At 43.8% G+C, this 21162-nt stretch overlaps 1 protein-coding gene across 4 annotated transcripts in view; it reads right to left on the bottom strand.

Moving 5' to 3' along the window:
- Positions 1-20314, bottom strand: part of cdon (cell adhesion associated, oncogene regulated) — a 32212-nt gene extending 11898 nt beyond the window's left edge. Inside the window, exons 1-9 of one of the 4 annotated variants that reach the window (XM_084950749.1) lie at positions 19792-20314; positions 6740-6878; positions 5831-6109; positions 5168-5314; positions 4296-4439; positions 3911-4198; positions 3562-3831; positions 512-786; positions 4-178 (exon numbers count right to left, since the gene is read on the bottom strand). In XM_084950749.1, coding sequence (XP_084806875.1) covers positions 4-178; positions 512-786; positions 3562-3831; positions 3911-4198; positions 4296-4439; positions 5168-5314; positions 5831-6109; positions 6740-6812 — 1651 coding nt within the window. In that variant the 5' untranslated portion in view covers positions 6813-6878; positions 19792-20314. Of the gene's footprint in view, positions 1-3; positions 179-511; positions 787-3561; positions 3832-3910; positions 4199-4295; positions 4440-5167; positions 5315-5830; positions 6110-6739; positions 6879-7132; positions 11536-19791 lie in introns of those variants that run through there. The other 3 variants (XM_084950753.1, XM_084950751.1, XM_084950752.1) reach the window with 3 other exon arrangements.
- Positions 20315-21162: the final 848 nt, after the last annotated feature.

Raw genomic sequence — 21162 nt, 5'->3', positions numbered from 1 at the left:
GACCTTTGCCCGTGCGGAAGGTGAGCATGGCCGGCTGACCCTCGCCTGCTGAATTTCGAGCCACCATCAGCACCTCATAGAGACTTAAGGACTCCAGCTCTGACAGCCGCAGGGTCTTCTCACTGCCAGGCACACGGACCGTGTGCCAGCTTCCCACCACCGTTCCCATTTCATCAACCTGACACACAGACACATACAACAGCATGACTAAAAATGACAGTGATAGTTAATAATCCTTCACATTTAGTCTCAGTTTAGTTTAGAAGCCTGAGCAGCATCACTAACAAAGGCTGTGATTTACACAGGTGCTCCACAGTCACATTTTCCAACTCCAGCAAAACCGATTCCTGCCAACAAAGTTTAACTAGCAGTTTTATAGTCAGAGTGAGACGATTTCTGAAGCAAATATTCTAGAAGGAAAGTGAACAGCCTTTTATTCATATTCATATTTTCAGGGTAAAATATGAGCAAAAATATTTCAGAAAAACTAAAGGAAATGATTTTTCCCTACCTTACGGTATTTAACAAAATAGGCGTTGATGGGATTGCCTCCATCGCGCCCCGCCTTCCACTCCAGGTCATACACATCAGGCTTGTGAGTCTGAGGTGGGCTGATGATGATGGGTGCCTCTGGGGTAGGACGGTTGCCGCTCCTATCAGCCGGCAGGTTTATCGGATCTCCTTCGTTTTCTGTGAGGAGACGCTCGTGGCCCTCGTCGCTCTGTATCGGGTGGAGTGACGGTGAAGCTTCAGGCAGCGCACCAACAGTGGAACCCGACTGTGAATCTGTCAGTGAGGAAGATCAGAGATGATTAAAGTGAGATGTGATACAGTCGCATCAAAGATCAGTCAGATTCACAACAGACTTTGTTAACTTATGATCACCAGGCCACATCAGCTCAAGTCTCAGCTGACACCCTTTTACACATGCAATCTGCAAGCTGCTTTTCAACCCACCTCCACAGGTGACTCATCTTTTCAGTGCAGACCTAATCAACGTCAAGTCTACCGTCAGTGGTGCCTGCTTTGTTCTGTGTAGGGGGTCTTAGTGCAACTTTCCTGAGTCATACCATTAAATACAAATGACTGTAGATGGAAACGCCTATCTTTGCTCATACTTTAGGCAGAAAATAAGATTTTGGAAAGTCATGCTTTTCATGGCATTAGGCAAACAAATGCCAAAAATAACCGTTAACAGTACTACATTTGTTGATCTCATTTTTGTGTTGTGTATGTTCACTTTTTCCAATAAAATTGTGGATCTTTGTTCAGTTTTGTACAGCATGGAGGAGGAGAAAGCACCAAGAAAAGCTGACTAACACAGTGGCCCCGCCTGTGCACAAAGGGCAACTTGCTGGAAAGTTTTACATTTGGAACAAATATGTGTACAGTGCTACATCAAATCACACTTTGCTTTTTTTATTAAATCCTTGTCAGAGCCAGAGTGGTCCACCTGGGCAAATCATGCGAGCTGGGAGTCTTATTATGGCTGACATTAGCTTGGCAAAGTTCAGGTGAAATGTTGGGTTTTTTTCACAGACATTTAGAAGCCACAAAACCTGGGACTGCTCAACTTTGGGCCACATCTCAGAGGTCAAACAGAGTCACAGCTGAATATTAAAAAACAAAACAAGTGAGCAAGGAGGTAAACACCGCAGAGGCACACACACACACACACACTGCAGGGTCCTGGGTCCAGTTTCAGGCTGTTTTTGTAAAACAAACAGGCCTAGAGCTGGTAACACTAGACCTGATCCTGGGACTGTGGCCAGCTGCCACACATTCCACACACCAACCATTAAAATACCGGAGAGAATCAGACCTCAGCGCTACATCCAGCCCTCCACACGTTCCTGTCCGTTCCCTCCCTCAGCCCTGCAACACTCTCACCTCTCCACAGCTCTGACTCATAGCTCAACCACAGCCAGGGCTCCTACTCTGACACAATGAGAGAGGAGGAGGCGATTAAGGACACGGCAACCTCACTATTCTGATGGGAAGGAGTGGTACATTACAAGTGCTAGTAAACCAAGACAAAGATACATTGCCAGGTTCTTCCCAGAAAAAGGTCATTGCATTAGAGGAGAGCACCTGGGAGTGAATGTGGTGGTAAATCATGAAGGATTAAGGACAGAGACAGGAGCCTGGAAAGAGCCTGCTGGAGGACCTGTGGATACCTCCTTCCTGTGAAGACGGATCCAGTAAAGAGTAAAGTGTTTTGACTCCTCTTGTTTCACAAGTTTCAGGCAGTAAAAAGGCCAAGTCTTGCGATGCACTTCATGATCTTCTGTCACTGATAACCAACAAATAATGACTTTAGTGGATAACTTTGTGATTAGGTTGCATGTTAATTCATAAAAGGTCATGGAAACCCAGACCACAGCACGATAGAATAACGCACATCAGCAGGTAAAAACAGGGTGCTGTCAAACCAAACTTCTTTCTTTGATGAATTACAATCACAGGCTACATAAATCAATAATACTGTTTAATTTGAATGTAATAGCATTCGATAAGCTCCGGTGCCTGGTACCTGATAACAAACTGAATTATCAGCTTGTTTTGTGTATAAAAGTGGTCTGCAGCAAAAAATATTCATTGCTGCGGTTTGTGAAAGGAGGGAAGCAAACGTTTTGCAGTGAACCCACCTGATGGTGACTTGTACTCCCTATGTTCTGCATGTAGCCGCATTAATCATTCTGAAGATAGCAAGGAGAGCTCAGGAATGGGGCCTTGGAGTAGAAGGAAAGCTTGGGGGAGACTGCAGGAGGAGGAGGAGGAGGGGGATGGTTGTGATGTATTAATAAATAAAAGGCAGTTGTGTATGATGTTGACAGCTGGGTGGTCTGGTCCTCGTCATAACCCTCCACGGCTACTCCTTACATTCCAGCGTCCGGGGGCTTATCCCCGACGGTGCGCACAAAGCTCACTCTCACGCTCAAGCTCAGTTCAAGGCTCAGGAGGAGGGTGGCCTTGGCCAAGCCTCCCCTGCCAGTCCTCAGAGAAACACATAGATTCACACTCACAAAGCGAGGGCTCCCTGCAGATACTGTATGCACAGGCCCCACAGAGATCCCATCTGGTAAGATGCCTTAACCATTTCTAACAATACCCTGAATTTTTTGTAACATTTACAATGCAGTGTATTTCTTGGAACTTCTAACTTTCGGTGCGTGGAACATCTTCAATCTAAGACTCCTCCATTTGTGATGCAAATGCAGGGAAAAGTCTAAGTAAGTTTTGGATATACTGGCTGTCAGATCGCTGCACTCTCTTGAACATAATGGGACCAGATGGCACTTGTCTTGTGGTGCGCAAAGTGATAAAAGAAAAAAATATCAGCAGTGAAATCGTAACCCAGTTACTGAAGAAATCTCCAAAACCAGACACCGAAACAATCTAGCGGCACGAATGTCACTAAAGGCTGAATGAAAAATAAATATGTTTGCTTTTGGGATGAATTGGCCCTTAAACCTAAGAGAAGAAAACAACCTTTAGTTGTCCCCATCCCAGGAATATTTCAGCTTTTGTTGTTTGATAGAGATAACTGATCATACATACCTCCTTGAGTTGTAAGCATTCCAAAGGACTGCGCTGAGCTAAAGCCATTGTCCAGCCGACACTGATAAACTCCCTCATCCTGTCGCGTCACATCTGAAACAACAAGTGAGGATCCAGAGATCTGAAAGCGATGTGAAGGGGTGATGGGCTCTGCGTTGAACAGCCAGGTGATGTTTGGAGATGGATTTCCTTGGGCTACACAGATAAAACGAGCAGAGGAGCCAAGAGAGGCGAGCTGGCTCCCCGGTCCCTCAATGATGGAAACAGGCTCTGTGAAGGTGAGCGTGAAATGTTAAACATCTGCATCAAACAGTCACCACTCACACTCCTCTCTCATTGTTTTTCTTACCGAGAACCTTCACAGTATAGTTAGCGCTGACGAGAGTCCCCTGCTCCGTCTCAACAGCGCAGGTGTAACTCCCTTCATCGCTTCTCATCGCCCGAACAAAGGCCAGATTGTTGTGCTGTCGTTGGTGAGAAGGCCCCGGTATGACCTTGCCATTCTTAAACCACTTAGCTGCAGGTGCAGGACTACCAGACACAACACACTCCAAGGTCAGCGGCTGCGACTTCTCAATCGAAACAGTCTTTGGGGTTTTGGGATAAACGATCTGCACTGAGGAGGAGGGGTCTGAATCTAAACAAACCAAAAAAAAGAAAAAGACGTTCGTTGGTCTGACATAACAGAGCAGACATATAAACGCTTCTCCTTGATTTAACATCATCTAACTTACATTTGACGGACAGCTTAGTGCCATGAGACTGTATGACGGTCTCCTTGGTAACAGGGTTCACTGCACCACATTTATACATGCCCTGGTGCTGGGCTGAAACAGAGATAATCTGGAGGTTGCCAGATGGAAGTATTAAATAGTCATCTGAAAAGAGAAGGAAAGGATTGAAGTAATAGGAAGGCCTCCACAGTATACAGCCAGCATGCATCACACCACAAGCAGATGAACAAAAGGGGACAAATGCATGGATTCCTTCATAACGGTGCACATTATTTTATGACTGTGTCAATTTAGCAAATTATAAATTTTCAAAATGAATGACCAAATGGAAGTGTCTGTTTTGAGGAAATCATATTCACAGATGGCTTCACCAAACTTTACTTAACTCCCTCAAAGTAGTCTTCACTGGAACAAATTATTTTTAAAATCAATAAAAACAAAGCAATAAAAATGAAATATATAAAATCAAATGTTTATTTATTAAAATAAGAATACTATAGAAGGTATATATATTGGTATATGTACCAATCAAGGAAATTTCATTTGACCAGATTCCATTAAATCTAAAACTCTGCCTTGCACTTGCACAAAATCACATGGAAAATTTACATGTAATGAAAAATGTTCATAAATCTCAAAAATACACTCAAAAAAAAAAAAAACTCCCTTTGATAAGTGATAGTATATATAAATAATATTTAGCGTAGTGCAGTGTTGCACTTTTTAAATATTCTACAGTCTATTTAGATCTCATGAATAAATAAAGAAAACTGACATAATTGGTATTTTTACAACTGAACACTTTTTGACTTTTTCAGAGAACAGCATATACAGTTAGAAAAACTACACATTTATCTGAGTTTCAAACATACCTTTTGAAGCTTCCACCCAGCCTCTCTGTATCCTCAGTCTAGGAATAGCTGGGGGAATGCTACGTGGTAGAGGACACTCTATAAGAGCAGTGCTCCCTTCCTGCACTGATAATGACCGCCGTTGGCCATCTTCGTATTTTGATATTTCTGCATGGATAGAAATAAACACAATTGCCTTAGTTCAACTTTCCTTGAGTCCAGAATATCAGACATTTAATATCTTCTGAGCATCTGCACAGTCAGTGACAAAGATGATCAGCACTACTTGAGTTGAGCTGTTTGTGTTGGACCACTTGGCTTGTTTATTGTTGCAGTGAGTGATTCGACTCATGCCTGATACAGTTCCAAAGCAAGGTCAGCCTCTTAGCATAGTGTCCAAGAGCAAGAAGCATCCCAGCAGGAACATGCTGCACACAGGAAAGGCCAAAGCTCATTAAGGATACCGGTCAAGAGGCATCTGGAACGATGCCTGAGTAAAAGCTCCTACTGCTTCCTTCCCCTCCGCTACTCAGCAGCAGGCAGCTGAGGATAGGCATTCTTTCTAAGTGTTCAGCAATCACGAAATAGCCTTCCTTTTCTCAAGGCCATTTCCTCTCTTTCTTCATCACTGCGCTTTGAAGTGAGCGGGAGCATGCACAGGACTCTAATTCTCTGCATCCGTACCTGCTATGGCAACACGCGCGTAGCGGCTGGCGATGGCGGGCCCGTGGTCTAAGCGTGCCACACACTGATAGACACCAGCATGACTGGGCATAAGGGAGGAGATTGTGAGGGAGCCACTGCCAAGCTCCACACCAGGCAGAGTGTCCCGATCCAGGGGAAGGCCTCGGAAGCGCCAGGAGACCACCGCTGATGGAGGACTTACAGAGCACTGCAGATGGACAACAGAGCCTTGACTCTGAACCAAGGAGGCGGGCTCAGAGTGGAAAGATGGATATTGAGCTGATGAGAAGACGAGAGCAGAGAAAAACAGGTTCAGACATGAGAATTAATAAACGGCAGGCTTGCTCAAATTATAAATCAAATTATAACTGTCACATTGTTGTTAAAGCTGTTTTAATAAACTTACACAATAGAGACTGACTGACAAATTACTGTGCAGTATTTGCCAATACATTTCTTAAAGTAAAAGGCAGAAAGATGCTTGCGATAATTTAGAAAGAGTATAATCCAACAGCCTGTCAACAATTTCCCTTTTTTCAACAGAACTGCTTTTACACCAATAATTTCCAGTATTAATTTGTTTTTTGCTAAGGAAGACCAAAATGTGTAATTAAAAGGTCCAAAATATTTACTTTGAGTTGCACAAGTTAATTTATGGCCAATCAGGAGCTGAATCATCCACCTGACACTGAAAATATTTGCCTTTATTATTAACTATCTGTGTGTTGATTAGTGCTTCACTAGTCTTCAACTCAAATGCCACTTCAGCTGCTATAATTACTTCTTTCTTCACCTCCTCATTTGTGGACAGCATCCACTGTGTTTGTCAGCTTTGAAGCTGATCTTCTTCCATTTAAAAAAAAAAAATTCTTTGCTAATAAAAGTAAATAGAGCTGTACAACAACTTACATGAGCAGGTGATCAGCAAAGACTGGCTGAGACACAGCACAGTGGACAGGAGGACCCTTAGGCCACTGTCCATGGTGCACTTTGACCCCTGCCAGAGGCCGTGTTGTCCAGTAAGTACGTCCACGTCTGTTCAGCAAACCTGCAACACACAGATGAGTAGAAAAACATATCAGGCCGCAGCTCTGCAGAGAAACATGGCGTCATGTACGCGAGCGCAAGAGACGACATGTAAACAAACAGCAAAGCAAGGAAGAGGAAACCAGAGGTGGGGGAAAAAATCAATTAAGTTCCCGTTGAATCCTGAACGACAATCCCTCTAATCTTCACGACACATCCTCTTTACACACTCCTTGATCTACACCTCCCACCCTCTCCTCTGACCACTCTTCTCACCCACTTCAGTGTCTGTGTGGAGGCTGGAATGTCCAGCCTCTCTGCTTCCTTCTCTTCCCACAAGACCGCTGAGATCTCCTGATAATGGAGTATCTGTGGAGAGACTGTCGCCTCACTCTTAATATCACTCTCTTGTCACACTGTGTTGCTTCCTCATAGGTTCAATGTAGCCTGAAGTGCAGGCCAGACACACACGGTACGACAAGAGAAGAGCCAAAGAGAGAGACAGAAAAGAAGTGGAGGGCACGTAATTAGGAGCATTCCTCTATCCTTTTCAACCAGACCCCCCTCCGAATGCAACGCCTCCTCCTTTTTCTAAGAGTAATCCGGGCAAGCTTTGATCCCAGGTTCCTGGTTGCTAACCAGGGTTTGAGCCTGAGGCCGGCGGGACAATGGTTGTCCAGCTGTGATATTCACACTGGTGCTCCGTGGCTCGCAGACATTAGCGGAAGGGCCAACCGAGGCTGAAGGGTGGGTCAAATTAAAAGCATGATGCCTGGGTGGGAGCGGCGAGGCTCAACAGGTTTCTAACCCTCATTCTCTAACTAAAACATTGTTTGGTCCGCTCGACAATCAAGCAGGTCAATTTGGTTAGCCTCCTCTCGAGGGTGCAGTAGGGCTTGAAAAAGACCTGTTGGCGTGGGGCTACAATGAATATTTATTTCTGTCGTCAATTAATCTGCTAATTACTTTGCCAAAAAATAAACACAGGGATGTGAAGTGCTTACATGTAATTACAGTAATGCTGTGTGTATTAGGAGCACAATTAGTAATGTGCAAACTGTAATTAATGTGTCAAGCTTATACTGTAAAGGTTCAGAGCCTCCCACACTGAGACAGGCCTATTGTACCAAACTAAAACCAGTGAAGCTTTCTTTGTAAGAAGATTAACTAATACAATTTTACCTTGTCATGTTAAACACCCAATAGCAACTCTGAAAGTTATTGCCATGAAGTGCAGTGTAGTTGGGATGAAAGTGAAGGTCAAGTCTGAAGATAGGTGTGGTCTGACCCACGAGTAAATAGCGCCGGAGTCCATCCCACTCTCACTTCACACCCTCCTCAGACCTTCTTTAAATTTTCATCTACTGTATTTGGTGTATAGTATATATGTATAAATATGATTAACTGGGGTAAAAACATTTTCTATGAAGGGTTCAGTCGAAACAGCAGTCTCTGAATTTGGTTACTGTCATGGATAGTGTGGCCTTTCGAGACAACTACACAAGGGGGTGTGAATGTTTTGCTTTTTTACATATAATTTGCTCATTTAAAGACATCAAGAGAGTGACTACTTTAATGGACAGAACAGCACAAGGTACTCTAGCAGGCAGGCCAAACTTCCACTAAATCTACCCACTGAACTGGACCTCTCCATCAAGTTTGTGACATCGACAAGTTGTATTATACAACCCAGCAGGTAAAGTGGTCCTTTTGAAGCTTCAAAATGCCGCATTTAAGACCAATAGGTGACACCGCTGCACCTCTGTCTATATTTTATATGCAATCTATAGTGGGGCTCGATATAATCAGAAGATGCTTTCTAGCTTTATGGTGGTGAAAGGTTCATAAATTCTTATAAAAGCCACAAATGGCAAATCAAATGATTTATTGTGCCAACACTATGTATATGCATTGCTAATTAGTTAACACTGTGCATTTTTTAAGGTCATTCTGAATGCTGGGGCTTTTGCTGCCTTCACTTGATGTATTCATACCCACTCTCTTCATCTTGCTCTCTCTCATTCTCTCAGAGGGCATACTGAGAGGAGAAGGATAGAAGAGGCAGGAAATAATAAACTCTTCCAGCTCTAGGCTCACGCCCCTGCTCACCCAGAGGTCAAAGGTTATGGAGGAGTAGCAAAAGAGCGAGAGGATGAACCAGCGGGTGTCTGGTGGCTCTGGGACAGCTCCCAGAGGTTACCTCCAGCTGTCTCCGTTTCAATTACACACACAGACACACACACAACTAAATATTTAAAGCAAAACAAAAATAAAGTGCTTAAGAATTAATATTTAAAAATGAATTCTTTGTGAACCCTCTAGCCTGTAAGCTAGTTTACAACTGCCGAGTTTCAGATAAGGATTTAGGAACATGCCATGATGCATATGGTGTATTCTTTGCATTTTAGGCTCCATATTAACTGTGTCCATGCTACTTCACACAGATCAAACTTACATCTTTGCAGGCTGGCGTTTCTCCAGCCCACAAGTTGCAACAGGCCCTGCACACTACCCCCATGTCATCAGTGGAAACTATCTTTCTCTCTCTCTGCCGGAATAATGATATATAATTACAATAATAACAACAGTGCTAAAACAATGCACAACCAAGCATGGGCACACTGGCACACAGTATGGTGAGAAACCGGAGCTTTTTTCCCTCTGGCTACCTTTCCTTCGCTCTCTTATTTTAACCTGTTCAGTCCTCCCATCAGGAGGGCCAGTTGGGCACTAAAGTTCTGAATGGATGCCCTTGTGTAAACACACACACAGCTGCCTATCTGCCCTATTGATCTGGCACAACGAGGAAACACAAGGGCATCATTCCTGTTTCTTATCTTTTTGGCTTTCCCCTGACATCCGCCACCATGAAGCCTCCTCAGTGGAGACAGACACTGTGAGGATATCTCTTATCTTTCATCAGAGACTAGTCCTGATGCTGGCAACACTGGCTGCATGGAAAGGCAAGTCCAATTTCCTATTTCCAGACACCCAGACAAAAGTTGGAGTGGTCCTTTTACAAAGGGGAAGTCCCTGTCAACTGGAGCCGGATCAGCCTGAGACTCTTTTTTCTTTTCCAGTGTTAATGGTGGAGTGTTGATCTCACTCCTCCACATTTTACCACCTAAAAGGAAAATATGTGGTATTCCCGTTTTCTTTCTCTCCTTCCCGAAAATCTGATCTTATGATACTGTCTGCTTTTGCACTCACGGTGTGGATGCATGGCCCTTCTCAAGGCAGGATCGAGCAGCTATAAATCGAAGTGACATCCTGCATAAAAATCAACTGTGCACTGTTGAAAGATGATACACCGAAAAAGAGACAGTTTATTAAAATAAAAAAATGAGGTGGATGTGTCAGCGAGTTCAAGTGGAAACGTTCCTATTTTTTTGGGTGTGGGGGGTTGACCCATGTATGTTTGGCAAATCTTTGACTGACACTTGGCTTAATGGTGCAACTGCAAGAAAAACATCAATCTCCTGAGACTTTGTAACTCTGTTTTCTGTGTTGTTTTTTTACTTCATCTGTCATACTCCCTTCCGGACAACTCCACAGTACAGATATATGATTGAGAGGCACCACCTTTATTTTTCTATCAAGGGAGACATTCAAACAGAGGAATAAAACCATCTACCCCCTCACAGGACAAGCAGGATCCCTGGTGATGACACAGGAGAAAATAAACACACTGACAGGCTGTCCTCAGGGAAGAGAAAGGGATTTGAGTTCTAGGGCGATTAGCACCTGCACCTCTTTTTTGGCCCCCTCTCTGCAGGAACTACTTAAAGCCCCATCTGCCCCCATGTAGGACTGGCCCATATCCCTGTCATATTGGGTAAACAGGGACAAAAGCAATGCAGCGAAGCATCAAAGACCTGGAGGGCAGAGGAAGAACAGGTCACAACTGGTGCTGCTGACTGAGACAGGGGCCTGGCTTCTCTGCTTCACAGACAAACACAGACACCATGATGCAGCCCTCCAACATTAATGCACTAATTTTATATCATGTTGTTATCATAAATGACTAATAATGAATAGTAGAAGAGCACAAATTCATTAAATCAAAAGGTTTAGTTTAAGAAAGAGCAAACTGTTACAGGTGACCAGAACCAATTGAAGCTTAGAGATAAAGATGTCAAGGGTAAAAGATCAGTGGGGTGTAAGAGAAAGGGCAAGTCTTTTCTGGTATGATGGTCTAATCTGACCTGTGTGCCGAAGCGGATTCACATGCTATACCCCAAACCTGTCTGCACTCGCCCCACATCTCACTGACAGAGGATCTGCAGCGCACACATTCCTCAGTTCCACAAAGAGAGAGCATGACAGACACACAGAAAAAGACAGAGAAAGACACACACACACAAGAGATGGGAGATAAATTCACAACTGAATGATGAGAGGCAATGGGGTAAAAAAGCTAAAACAGAAAAATAAAAAGAAAGGCTCTCTGGAAGAAGTAAAAGGAGATGTGTAGGATTTAAAAAGGTGAAACATTCAATAGGAGGTGAAAAGTGGCCAAGCCCAAACTTCTTTCTCCTCCTTCTTTATTTGGCTCGGAGATAGAGGCGTACAGATAAAGACATCCAAAACTGCCAAAACTGACTGATGATTCAGCCGAGCTACATTCAGCTCAGCCCAGAAACTTTGGAAGACCCGACTCATAGAACAGACTCTAAGGGACCATTATGGGCTTCTTGTATTGGTCTGGGTGAGTCCACCGAGGCAGCCCGGGGCCACCGAGAAAAACTAATGAGTGGAAACACTGGGCCTCTGGTATGGCCTTACTCTGTCTGATTGAAGACTGAGATCTTATTAAAAGTGGGACTGTCTTAGACAGAAGGGGGTGAGCTAAAGTAAGGGAGAAAAAGACAGACATGATTTGGAATGAACTGAGGGAATTAGGGAAAGAAAGGGAGGGTCCTTTTTGTTTTACAATGAGAAGGAGGTTTTAGTCTATCCATGAGACAAATCGACTGCACTTGTCTGAGCCTGAGAAAGTTAATGAAGGTGTCTCAATAAAAGATTTAAACAGAGTTTTCTACAGCAGACATCTTCAAGGTCAGGCTACTTTTGAGACACTTGTTTCTCTCATGTCTGTGTGCAGCTGACAGACAACCATCAGTCCGGGAGGCGCAGGGTGATGACGAGGCCAAGCGGGTCCCAGAGCGTCTTGACGCCAAGGTCCTGACTACAGTGCTGTTGTACGGGACAGAAGAGCAATGAAAGGAGAGGCCCCTGGGGATCAGACAGTCACATCCCACAAAGCCCTGTTTACCAAGGACACACACCCCGTTCCCCCACCTCCTCCCAACAACGCCTCCGTTCACCAGAGTCCGACCCTCCCAAAGTGCCAGGGCCGGGACCTGGGAGACAGCGCTAATTCTACCCTCAGGCTTGTTGGCCAAGGAAACAAGCAGAGAGCTGAGAGTGGATAGAAAGAGGGAGGGGGTAAAAAGATTGAGACAGAAGGGATAGAGACTGAATGGTACAGTATGTAAGACCCATCTTAATTGGCGATTGTTCTGCAATGTCTTGTTTTTCCTGGGAATCTGTGCGGGGGAGGGACAGGAAAGTAGGGAGGTATGGTTGTTTCCCAAGGTCCTGAACAGCAGGATTAACCACAGGGGCGAAACTCAATAGCAGCCTCGGACATTGGAAACAGATCCCTGGGTATCGCCACCATACAAGGCCACCTCAAGACCTTTTGCAAAGCGCATGTAACTAACAACCCTACCCCATTGTCTAAGCTCTCTGGGCCCTTCCAACTGATTTCACAGGCCTTTCAGCCCACGGGGGAACGTCTGCTCAGACGAAAAGGTAATTCTGATGGAAAGAAGGAATGCAGAAGAAGGCCTTCTTGCCCGCAGGGTGTGTTATAACACTGATCTCCAGCATGTGCCAAGACGTTGATTCATCATGGCAAGTGCGAGGGGAGCTGGGAGCTTGTGCAGCCGTGGCACCGGGGGCAGGAGGCCACAGATTTACATTCCCCACTATCAGTCCTGATTAGAGAGATGATGGGAAAACATGCTGATGCAGGGGAGGAGAAAAATGATCAAGTTTGCCAAAAGACTTGAAAATGTCCAGCTCTGCTGTGGGAGTCAAGATGCTATCTGTGTTTTAAATGCTGTTGTGTGGGCTATAAACCATGGGCATACAGCGATCCAGCTGCCCCCACCCTTTCTCCACTAAGCGCAGTCTCCCGTCCCTCCCCAGCTCTCCTGGATTCCATCACTGCCCGTGTCTCTACAGCAACAAGCGGCAAAGACGCAGACAAACAATTCCTGTTCAGTCTCCTCCTGATAGGTCCCTGGCTGCCAACCAAAAGCACTTTCAGACTGAAACATACATTAAATAATGTCATTTCAAACATGTGCAACGAAAACAAAATGACATGGTGTCCAAATAGATACTAACAAGAAACTCAGTTTCACAAAGTCAGGATTTAAAACCGGCCAGAAATAAAACTGAACTGGGCTGCCTCAGCAGCTCTTCTTCATTTGTCACTCGAGAGGCGTGAGAAAGAAAGTGCACACAGACATTTTCATTTTTTCATAATGATAAATGCACTTTGTAAGTATAACAGAGTAATGGCAATATATTCATGCTGGAGAGGAGTGTGTGTGTGTGTGGACGGGGTGAGGAAAGCCTCATCTGCTAAAAACTCCCCAGCCGCCGGCACAACAAAAACAAAGACATGCAAAAAGGTTAAAATATAATTAGTCTTCTTCACAGATTCCACAAATCTCTTGCAAAAACCCAAACAAACCAACCCCACCCCCCTTTACACGTACAAGCTCAAAGACCCAAAGATAAATATACAGTCCCAAACAGGGTGTGTAAATGCTTTATTTAGTTTGTCTAAATGTTTATCCGTCTCTCCTTGTAACGCTCCTCTTTTGCTGCGCAGCCATCAAATGATCGCAAAACAAACTCGGTAGCGATACATCAACACTCACATCATCCGAGTTTCCACTTCTGGCTCCTGGTCAAACTGTAAAAAGCTCTCCGAAATGTTTAGGGTCCCCGCCGCTTACTGCTGCAGCACTGGAGGTGAGAAAAGCTTTTGGGAGATGATGTAGTGCTGCAGCGGTGCCAACAGAAACGCAACCTCAATGACAACACCAAAACACAGCGGAAATAGAAAAACTGTGGCTTACGGCAACTCTGCTTTTTCTTGTCTGGGTTTGTGTGTTTGCTACTGTGTGAAAGCGCCGCGAAACGGTGACAGTGATTTACTTTACTTTGTTAAAGTCAGTCAAAACAGAGTTTTATCTATCCATCTCAAGGCAGAACTATACTCCGCAGGATGCAGAATGTCTGCTCCCATCTTAAAATATTCTCTGAACAATGTAAAAGGCTGGACCAACCCTATGTTTTATCCCTCTGACTTACATTCCTCCACTCACTTTGAATATCTTTTATAAATAGGGGGTTCCAATGTTCCCTAAAGGCTCACATCTCAGAGTAGGGAAGGCCCAAAATGGCACCCACAACCACAAGCCCGGAGGCAGGCAGCAGCAGTACCCACACTGCCTCACACTCTGATCTGGGAGGAAAACAGCCCTTCAAACAAGAAGCCTGTTTGTCAGCTGCAGGGGAGTGCCAGCCGCTAGTTTTGCCTTAATATAGTCTTGCTGATCTTTGCGCTGGCTTTTCAGCAGCACACACATTCTGGTTTGCAGAAAACCCATGTCAGATGTGACTTATTGGTTCAACATTTGAAATAGAAAGCTGCGGTCGCTCCGCAGATTCAAGCAGAAAAGGCTAACTCTTGGAGCCTGCGACGAGGTGACGGACTAATGCAGGCGTATTTAGTGGGGTCGCTAACAGGAAGGGGAAAAGAAATTAATCTTGCAAACAGGAAGACGCTGAGGATGCAGAAAGAAAAGGGGAAAAAAAATATTCTGAAATACTCTGCAGGAGGAGTCCAGTTCATAAGTTCACTCCCTGAAATCTTCTCTGGGGCTGATTAACAACACAGGACGATGGCTTTCATCGGGTATCTGCACGTGCAATGCCACGTTAGGCCTTCCCGGGGAAAATTTTGTTCTCTGTCATGCATGTGGTGCTCTGCATCATGCTAAAGACACATGTACTGTAGCTGCACAAGCCAAGAGGCACTCCCTCAGATGATTATGAGCCCATAAATAAAGGCATCTAGAGAAAGCGACGTACTTCAAACCATGGCTCGAGATCATTAAAGTATTCTAGTCCATTTTCATCTTTTGTTCTTTCCATATAACCCCCACATCCCCAAGCTATGGATGAAAGTTAACCCAACTATATTTTCCTGTGGTAAAAAGTGCATCCTACTGTGTCGCACAACCTGCCCTTGGGGTATTCTCAGAATCTACGCGGCCGCCTGGACGCTGCGTTTGTGCTTTAAAGCGCTACGTGTGTGGTATTGGCTTACATTCCCTTATCATATTGAAAGCATGAACACATATATATTTAGCTAAGGCCTGTATTTCCATTACATTAACAGTATGCAAACATTTTTCAGAGAACAAGCAGACCTCTTCACCCTGCCTATCTCCAGCTCGTGCGGCCTCATTCCGCTGCATTTCAGCGGCTGGCTGGAACATCTGTTTCTGCTGCTCCAAAAACTGTTTGTTTGTCTTAACAATTACGCCCTGATGTTTCTCATTTTATTTCTCAAATCTCCTTAAAGTCGTTATCCAGTTTCAGGTCCTTCAAGGTTCTGAATTTTTAGAAACTCAATATGGTGATCTGTTGAGAGCTGGTGTATACATTGAGTTACAGTCAGCTCACCTTTGACATTTCGGGAAAGTTGTACCAGAGGAAGCACGCAGCTCAACTGTAACCTACAGGAGAAACAAGTTTGCGTAGTTGGGCGAGTCTGTGCTGCTGTGTTTGGATCATCTGTCAGAGTCGGGGGAATAGAAGAAATAGGGAGGGGTGGGGGAGGTGGGGGTCCCGCAGAGAGAAATCTGTGTAGTGTAGTTAAAATAATGACAGTGTGAGCTCATAGGAGATAAGAAGCGCTACTTATGTCTGCTTCACATAAACACAAGCGACACCTTACAGCTACTGATTTTGCCAATATGGCTACCTCAATTCCAACCCAGTTCCGCTCACAGCCAGCCCATAGAATATGTTTACAGAGGGAAACTGAAGTTGGAAAGTAAAGCCTTTTTTGTTAGCACCGCAGCTGCAGGGCGCTCTCACCAACCCAGCAGTCACAAGAGCTCAAACTCTTACTCTGACCTGCCCATCTTTCCCAGCGACCCCCTGCCCATGGCTGCTGGGTGTTGTCAATCAGCACCCCCCTTGGCTCCTTGAACATGGGGGCTCTTTGGCATGCTGCCCACAACTCCCCTCTGTCCATCTAATGGGGCCTGAGGTCTGACTCTACCCTTGACGAATGGGAGCTGAAGCTCTCAGAGTAAAGGGCAGCAATAGAAAATGGTAAAAATGCTGCAGTATGACTCAATCCCTGAGCAATGAGAGTAAAAGAGGGCTATATGTCAAGAGTTTAAAACAAGCCAGGTTTTGGTTTGGGAATAGTTACTTGTACGTTTTAACGTCAACCATAAAACAGTTTCATAAATTCTACATTATTATTACTAAGAAGCTGAAATGGATTAGTAATCAGAGATTTAGAAAATGAATAAGTCTTAATTCCAGCAGTCGAAATATTGTTAAGGAGATGAAAACTAACGTGACCGCTCCAAAAACTAAATTTTCTCCTGCTTTATGACTCTCATAACATTCTTCTCAGCCAAAGGTTGAATCCAATGGTGCAATAATACGACAGATCAGAGCGCGAAACCAAATAAACAAGCAAGCCACATTGTGATTTAGGTTTTAAACTCACTTCCATTCACTTTAGAGCCAGAACTGAGGTTTACTGACAGGCCTCAAATCTGTTCGGCTTAGAAAAGGGGAGAATGTGGGAGATGGCCAAAATATACTCGAGTCTCCCTCTTCCTCCACACTCACCTCAGACAAACCTTCATCTACAAATCTACAACTAAACTGCTTATTCACAATTAGTTTTAACAGCAGAATTACTTTAAAAATGAGAAAATGATGAGAAGGGCCACTGGACTTTCCCAGAGTCTGAAGTAAGAGAAAAAAAAGCATCTCAGGATAGTCGATTTTTTTTAACATTTTCTTTAATGACTTTAATTGTCAATCAACTTATTAATTAATCATATGAGTATTAAAAAATGTTTTATAATCTCAGGAATTGCAAGATTTCACTTTACTTTTTGGTTTAATCATTAACAAAACCACATTCAGCAGTCATTTGTCATTGCTGGTGTGTAAGTGGTTGTGAGAATATAGTACTGCATCAGAAAAATCAAGAGAGCCATTATAAGTGCCGGAGCTGGTATCATTACACGTGCTTATGTCCAAATTGCCCACTTAACATAGTTCTCCTACAGCAACATGTGTTTATCATTAACGAGCACCCTAATGGCTCAAACATTATTCCAACTCGCTTAATGGCATCGTTGTGCTTTGTTCAGGTCTGTCTGATAAGCGCCGAGCCACTAATGGTTTATTAATTTCCCTAAATACATGCAGGGAAAACAAACACACACACACAAAAAAGGGTCTGAGGCTCTGTCCTCCAATTCAGTCACATTCCCAATACAAAGCTACTATAGATAAACACAGTCAATTGTACTAAATACATTAAAGTCATTCTGGAAAGTTTAAAATCAGGAACTTTTACTATACCATACAGCAATATAGTTTGGACACGAAAGAGAGCCTCATATAGACGGTATTTAAAAAAAAATAACAGAGCAAATAAAGACTGTAAACACATATTTCTGCTGCCATAAAACAAAGATACGTTTGGCAATTGAGCTTTCTGAATAAAGGAGTAGTTGGTCCAAGAGGACTGACTGAGTAGAAAGCAATGCAAGGATCATAGAGCCAATTAGGTTACAATGAGGGAAAGCAGCTGCAGAAAAAGTTACACCTTAGTTTTTTGTTTATTTTTAAAAAGAAAAACTCTTGGAACAGACTCAAACCCGAGGAAGGATTTCTCCTTCAAAATGAACGCCCTGAACACAAAGAGCAAATCTTTGTCAAAAGCTCACCCAATATTGGGAAGCACTGAAAGGATTTGAAAGCCATCGGAAGTGTCTTCTTGTCCCCCACCAACGTAACAATGCGTGAGCAACTGTTTGAACTTGAAAGTGTTTTATCTGAGTGCAGCCATGTGTGTCCCACTGACTGGATGTCATGCATTCGAGAGGGATTCAAGACTTTGTTCTTGATAACTTTTAAGTGTTCAGCTTTCTGAGAGTCACCCCTATGTAACAATAGTCGCTGTGAAGCTCTGATGATAAGGATGAACAGCAGACAGAGGAAGTTGAGGAATCTGGCATCAGCAGCCACCACGTTACCGTCACTTTTACTCTGCCGCTTTCCACGTTTCCACCCAGAGCAACAGTCTTAATCTCATATTATCACTTACAATATTTATGGTGCATACTACATTTTTATATGAACATTTAGCTGAAAGTTTTATAAATACAATGATTTAGAAAACTGGGTTACATCAGCATAGGACTGTGAAAACATAAATCTTTAAGTTCCTGAAGTGCATAGCCTGAATAAAATTAGTTCATGCCCACACTTGTACAACTAGTCTTGAGCTCAAAGCAGTGCCGTCTTTATTTCTACTTTTTTGTTTTGTTTTTTTTTTATTTGTAAGATTAGAAGAGTGAGAGGGAACATGAAACCGAGGAGAATTGAGCAACGTGAAGGCTGTTTCATGACCATATATTTGCACACCTGCATATTTTTTCTTCAGTATACTCAAAGATTTCTCTTTGTCTCTAATGTTTTTACTCTCTGTCAAAAGCATGCCCCTGGTTGAGTAAATAATGACACCTTCTGTCTGCCAGGCAGGTAAAGTCGCTTTTGCATGCTTTGCACAGTGATTTGTGCACTTGCCAAGTGTCTGAGCAATGGTAACATGGATTTACCAAACCAACGTTTATGACACCCTCTGGGGAGTCATCTGAAACAATAAAGGCTCTCTGTTTTTGTAGGGGAAAAAAACACACTACTTCAAATATTAGTCCAAGCCACCATGTTTCTGCACAGTGGTAAATGTGGCAGCTCGAGCAGTTTTCCTGTGGATCTTCTCTATAATAAAAGTATGACTTGTGGACAGTCCATTTTCAGCTTTTACCAAGGTGAATCCAATGTGTCAGGGGAGTGACATGTTTGCCTTTTTTCTAAAAATGTTCTTTCATCTTTCAAAGAAGAAATGGAGCCTGCAGGCCATCTGATTTCAACTGTGGGATGTTAACTCGAGCGTAGCTGCCTTCAAGGAGCTGCCAGAACTGTTTACCAAACAAATATTTTGGATTTTCTTTTGCTTCAAATCAGATACATAAAGGATAAAAAGAACTGCTGAATAGCAACGTTAATCTGAGTGCTTCTGTGCGTGTTCAAGCAAAATACAAACCATGGCTGTAGGCAAAAGAATTGCTTAAAGGAGTCTTATGAATTGATTTCAGCATTAGAATTTAAAAGAGATTATTTCAAGCATTTTTAGGACCATAACATCATATTCTTATACTTCACGCAAAGCAATGCAGACTCAATACTCAGTACAATTATGGGCAATAATTATTTAAAGTCATAGCAGACTTGGTTTATAGTGCGGGCCCTTAATTCATGGAAACGTACACACAGTGTCACTCCGTACACACAGTGCCACTCCGTGCCGCTGGTCTCTCCGCCACAATTCAAAGTTAAGAAAACAAGACAACAAATCGGCACCGTGGAGCTCTCTGCCTATTTTACCCTAGCATCTCTTTTGTTTTTCCCTGAAAACTCGAGCTTTCCACACTGAATCCTACCCCAGGTCTTCTCCCAGCCAGCCAGCCGGTCAGGCAGCCAGCCCGGGACTCCCCTCTCTGCCTCCCCCGTCTTACCTCTGTTGCAGGAGAGCAAAAGCTGCGAGACGTCCGGTGAATTAGCAGCAAAACGCATTCTTCTGTTGGCAAATCCGTACCGGGCCCTCCATTAGAAACGGGCTCAAAGTGCGAGATGGCTTGAGGAACATGAAAGCAGTCGGAGAGGTTGAAAAGAGGAGAGAGAGAGTTCAAACCCGTAAAAGCAGCGCAGGCGTCGGGGCCAAGGTGCGCCAAGTCCCCCCTGGTCGATACTCGCGTTACGGCGGTGGTGGAGAGTTTTCTCTGGAGTCCGTTTCTCTCAGTAAAAGTCCCGACTTGGCGCTCTCTCTCTGTCTCTGTGTCTGTCTTATTGTAACTTTCTGCAGTGCTCGGTCTCCGTCTCTACCGCTGCCTCTTCCACACACGCATCTTTGAAGTCAGTGTCGAATTGCTCCGCAAATCATGGCAGCGGCGAAGCTGGTCGTCAAACCAGGAATGTCCCAGCCCCGACGCTCAATACGACTCCTGGAAAAGGGGAGGGAGAGAAATAGCAGAGGGCTTGGGGGGTGTTGCCCTGTATAGACTGTGCATTAACAAGTTTTACAGTCTAACGAGAAAATAACTTCCTCCTTCCTCGTCTGCGCACACGCGTGGACAGCGTTATCAGGACGTTACCACAACATTATCCCACTATTCAATACCACCTTATGATGCACACTGATATCACCTTTTTACTGTAAACAATCAATGCTTCTCAAAAAAACTGATGGATTTTATGTCACTTATGAAAATTACAAAATGACAGCACAGATATTTTGAAATACTGGCCTGGTCTAAGTTGGCTAAAAGTTGGCCCCTTTTTTAATAAAGTGAAAAGCAGGGAGAGGATTCAATAGTCCACAATAAACTCTGATCTCCTGCAGCTTGGTAATTACTACAAGAAAACCTACTACACATGTAATGCTACTTACAATTCCAGAAACTCCAATATTCAGTTTGAATTATGCACAAAGAGGAGTCTGCGTCTGTGTTAGATGGTGAGGAGACACATTTATAGGTAAGAAGTATTTGTTTGGTATGTCAAAGTAAAATGAACAGCTACAGTGTAAAGCTATAACCACACATATTTAACATGCTTCTGCTTAATGCTCATTTAATTTCTGTCTGTCTGTCTTAATCTTGTGTTTCAGTCTCAGGGACTACTTTCATCAGATTTCTCTGCTCCTTGTAGACTAAACCAGCTCTCACTGGAACTATTGACTTGAGTCAAAGTTATTAGGGAGGGAGGGTGTTTGAACAGCTAATAGCTGTGGGTCATTCTTTGGCATCAGGCCTGTTGGTTGGATGGTCTGAATGTTGGTTGGCTGCTACAATTTCCTCATCACTAGGTGAGACGCCTTCTCAGCGAGG

The sequence above is a fragment of the Perissodus microlepis genome, chromosome 14 (genome assembly GCF_051167445.1).
Source record: "Perissodus microlepis isolate ML-2025 ecotype Zambia chromosome 14, ASM5116744v1, whole genome shotgun sequence".
Lineage (NCBI taxonomy): Eukaryota > Metazoa > Chordata > Actinopteri > Cichliformes > Cichlidae > Perissodus > Perissodus microlepis.
This window is presented reverse-complemented; position numbering and strand designations above follow the sequence as displayed.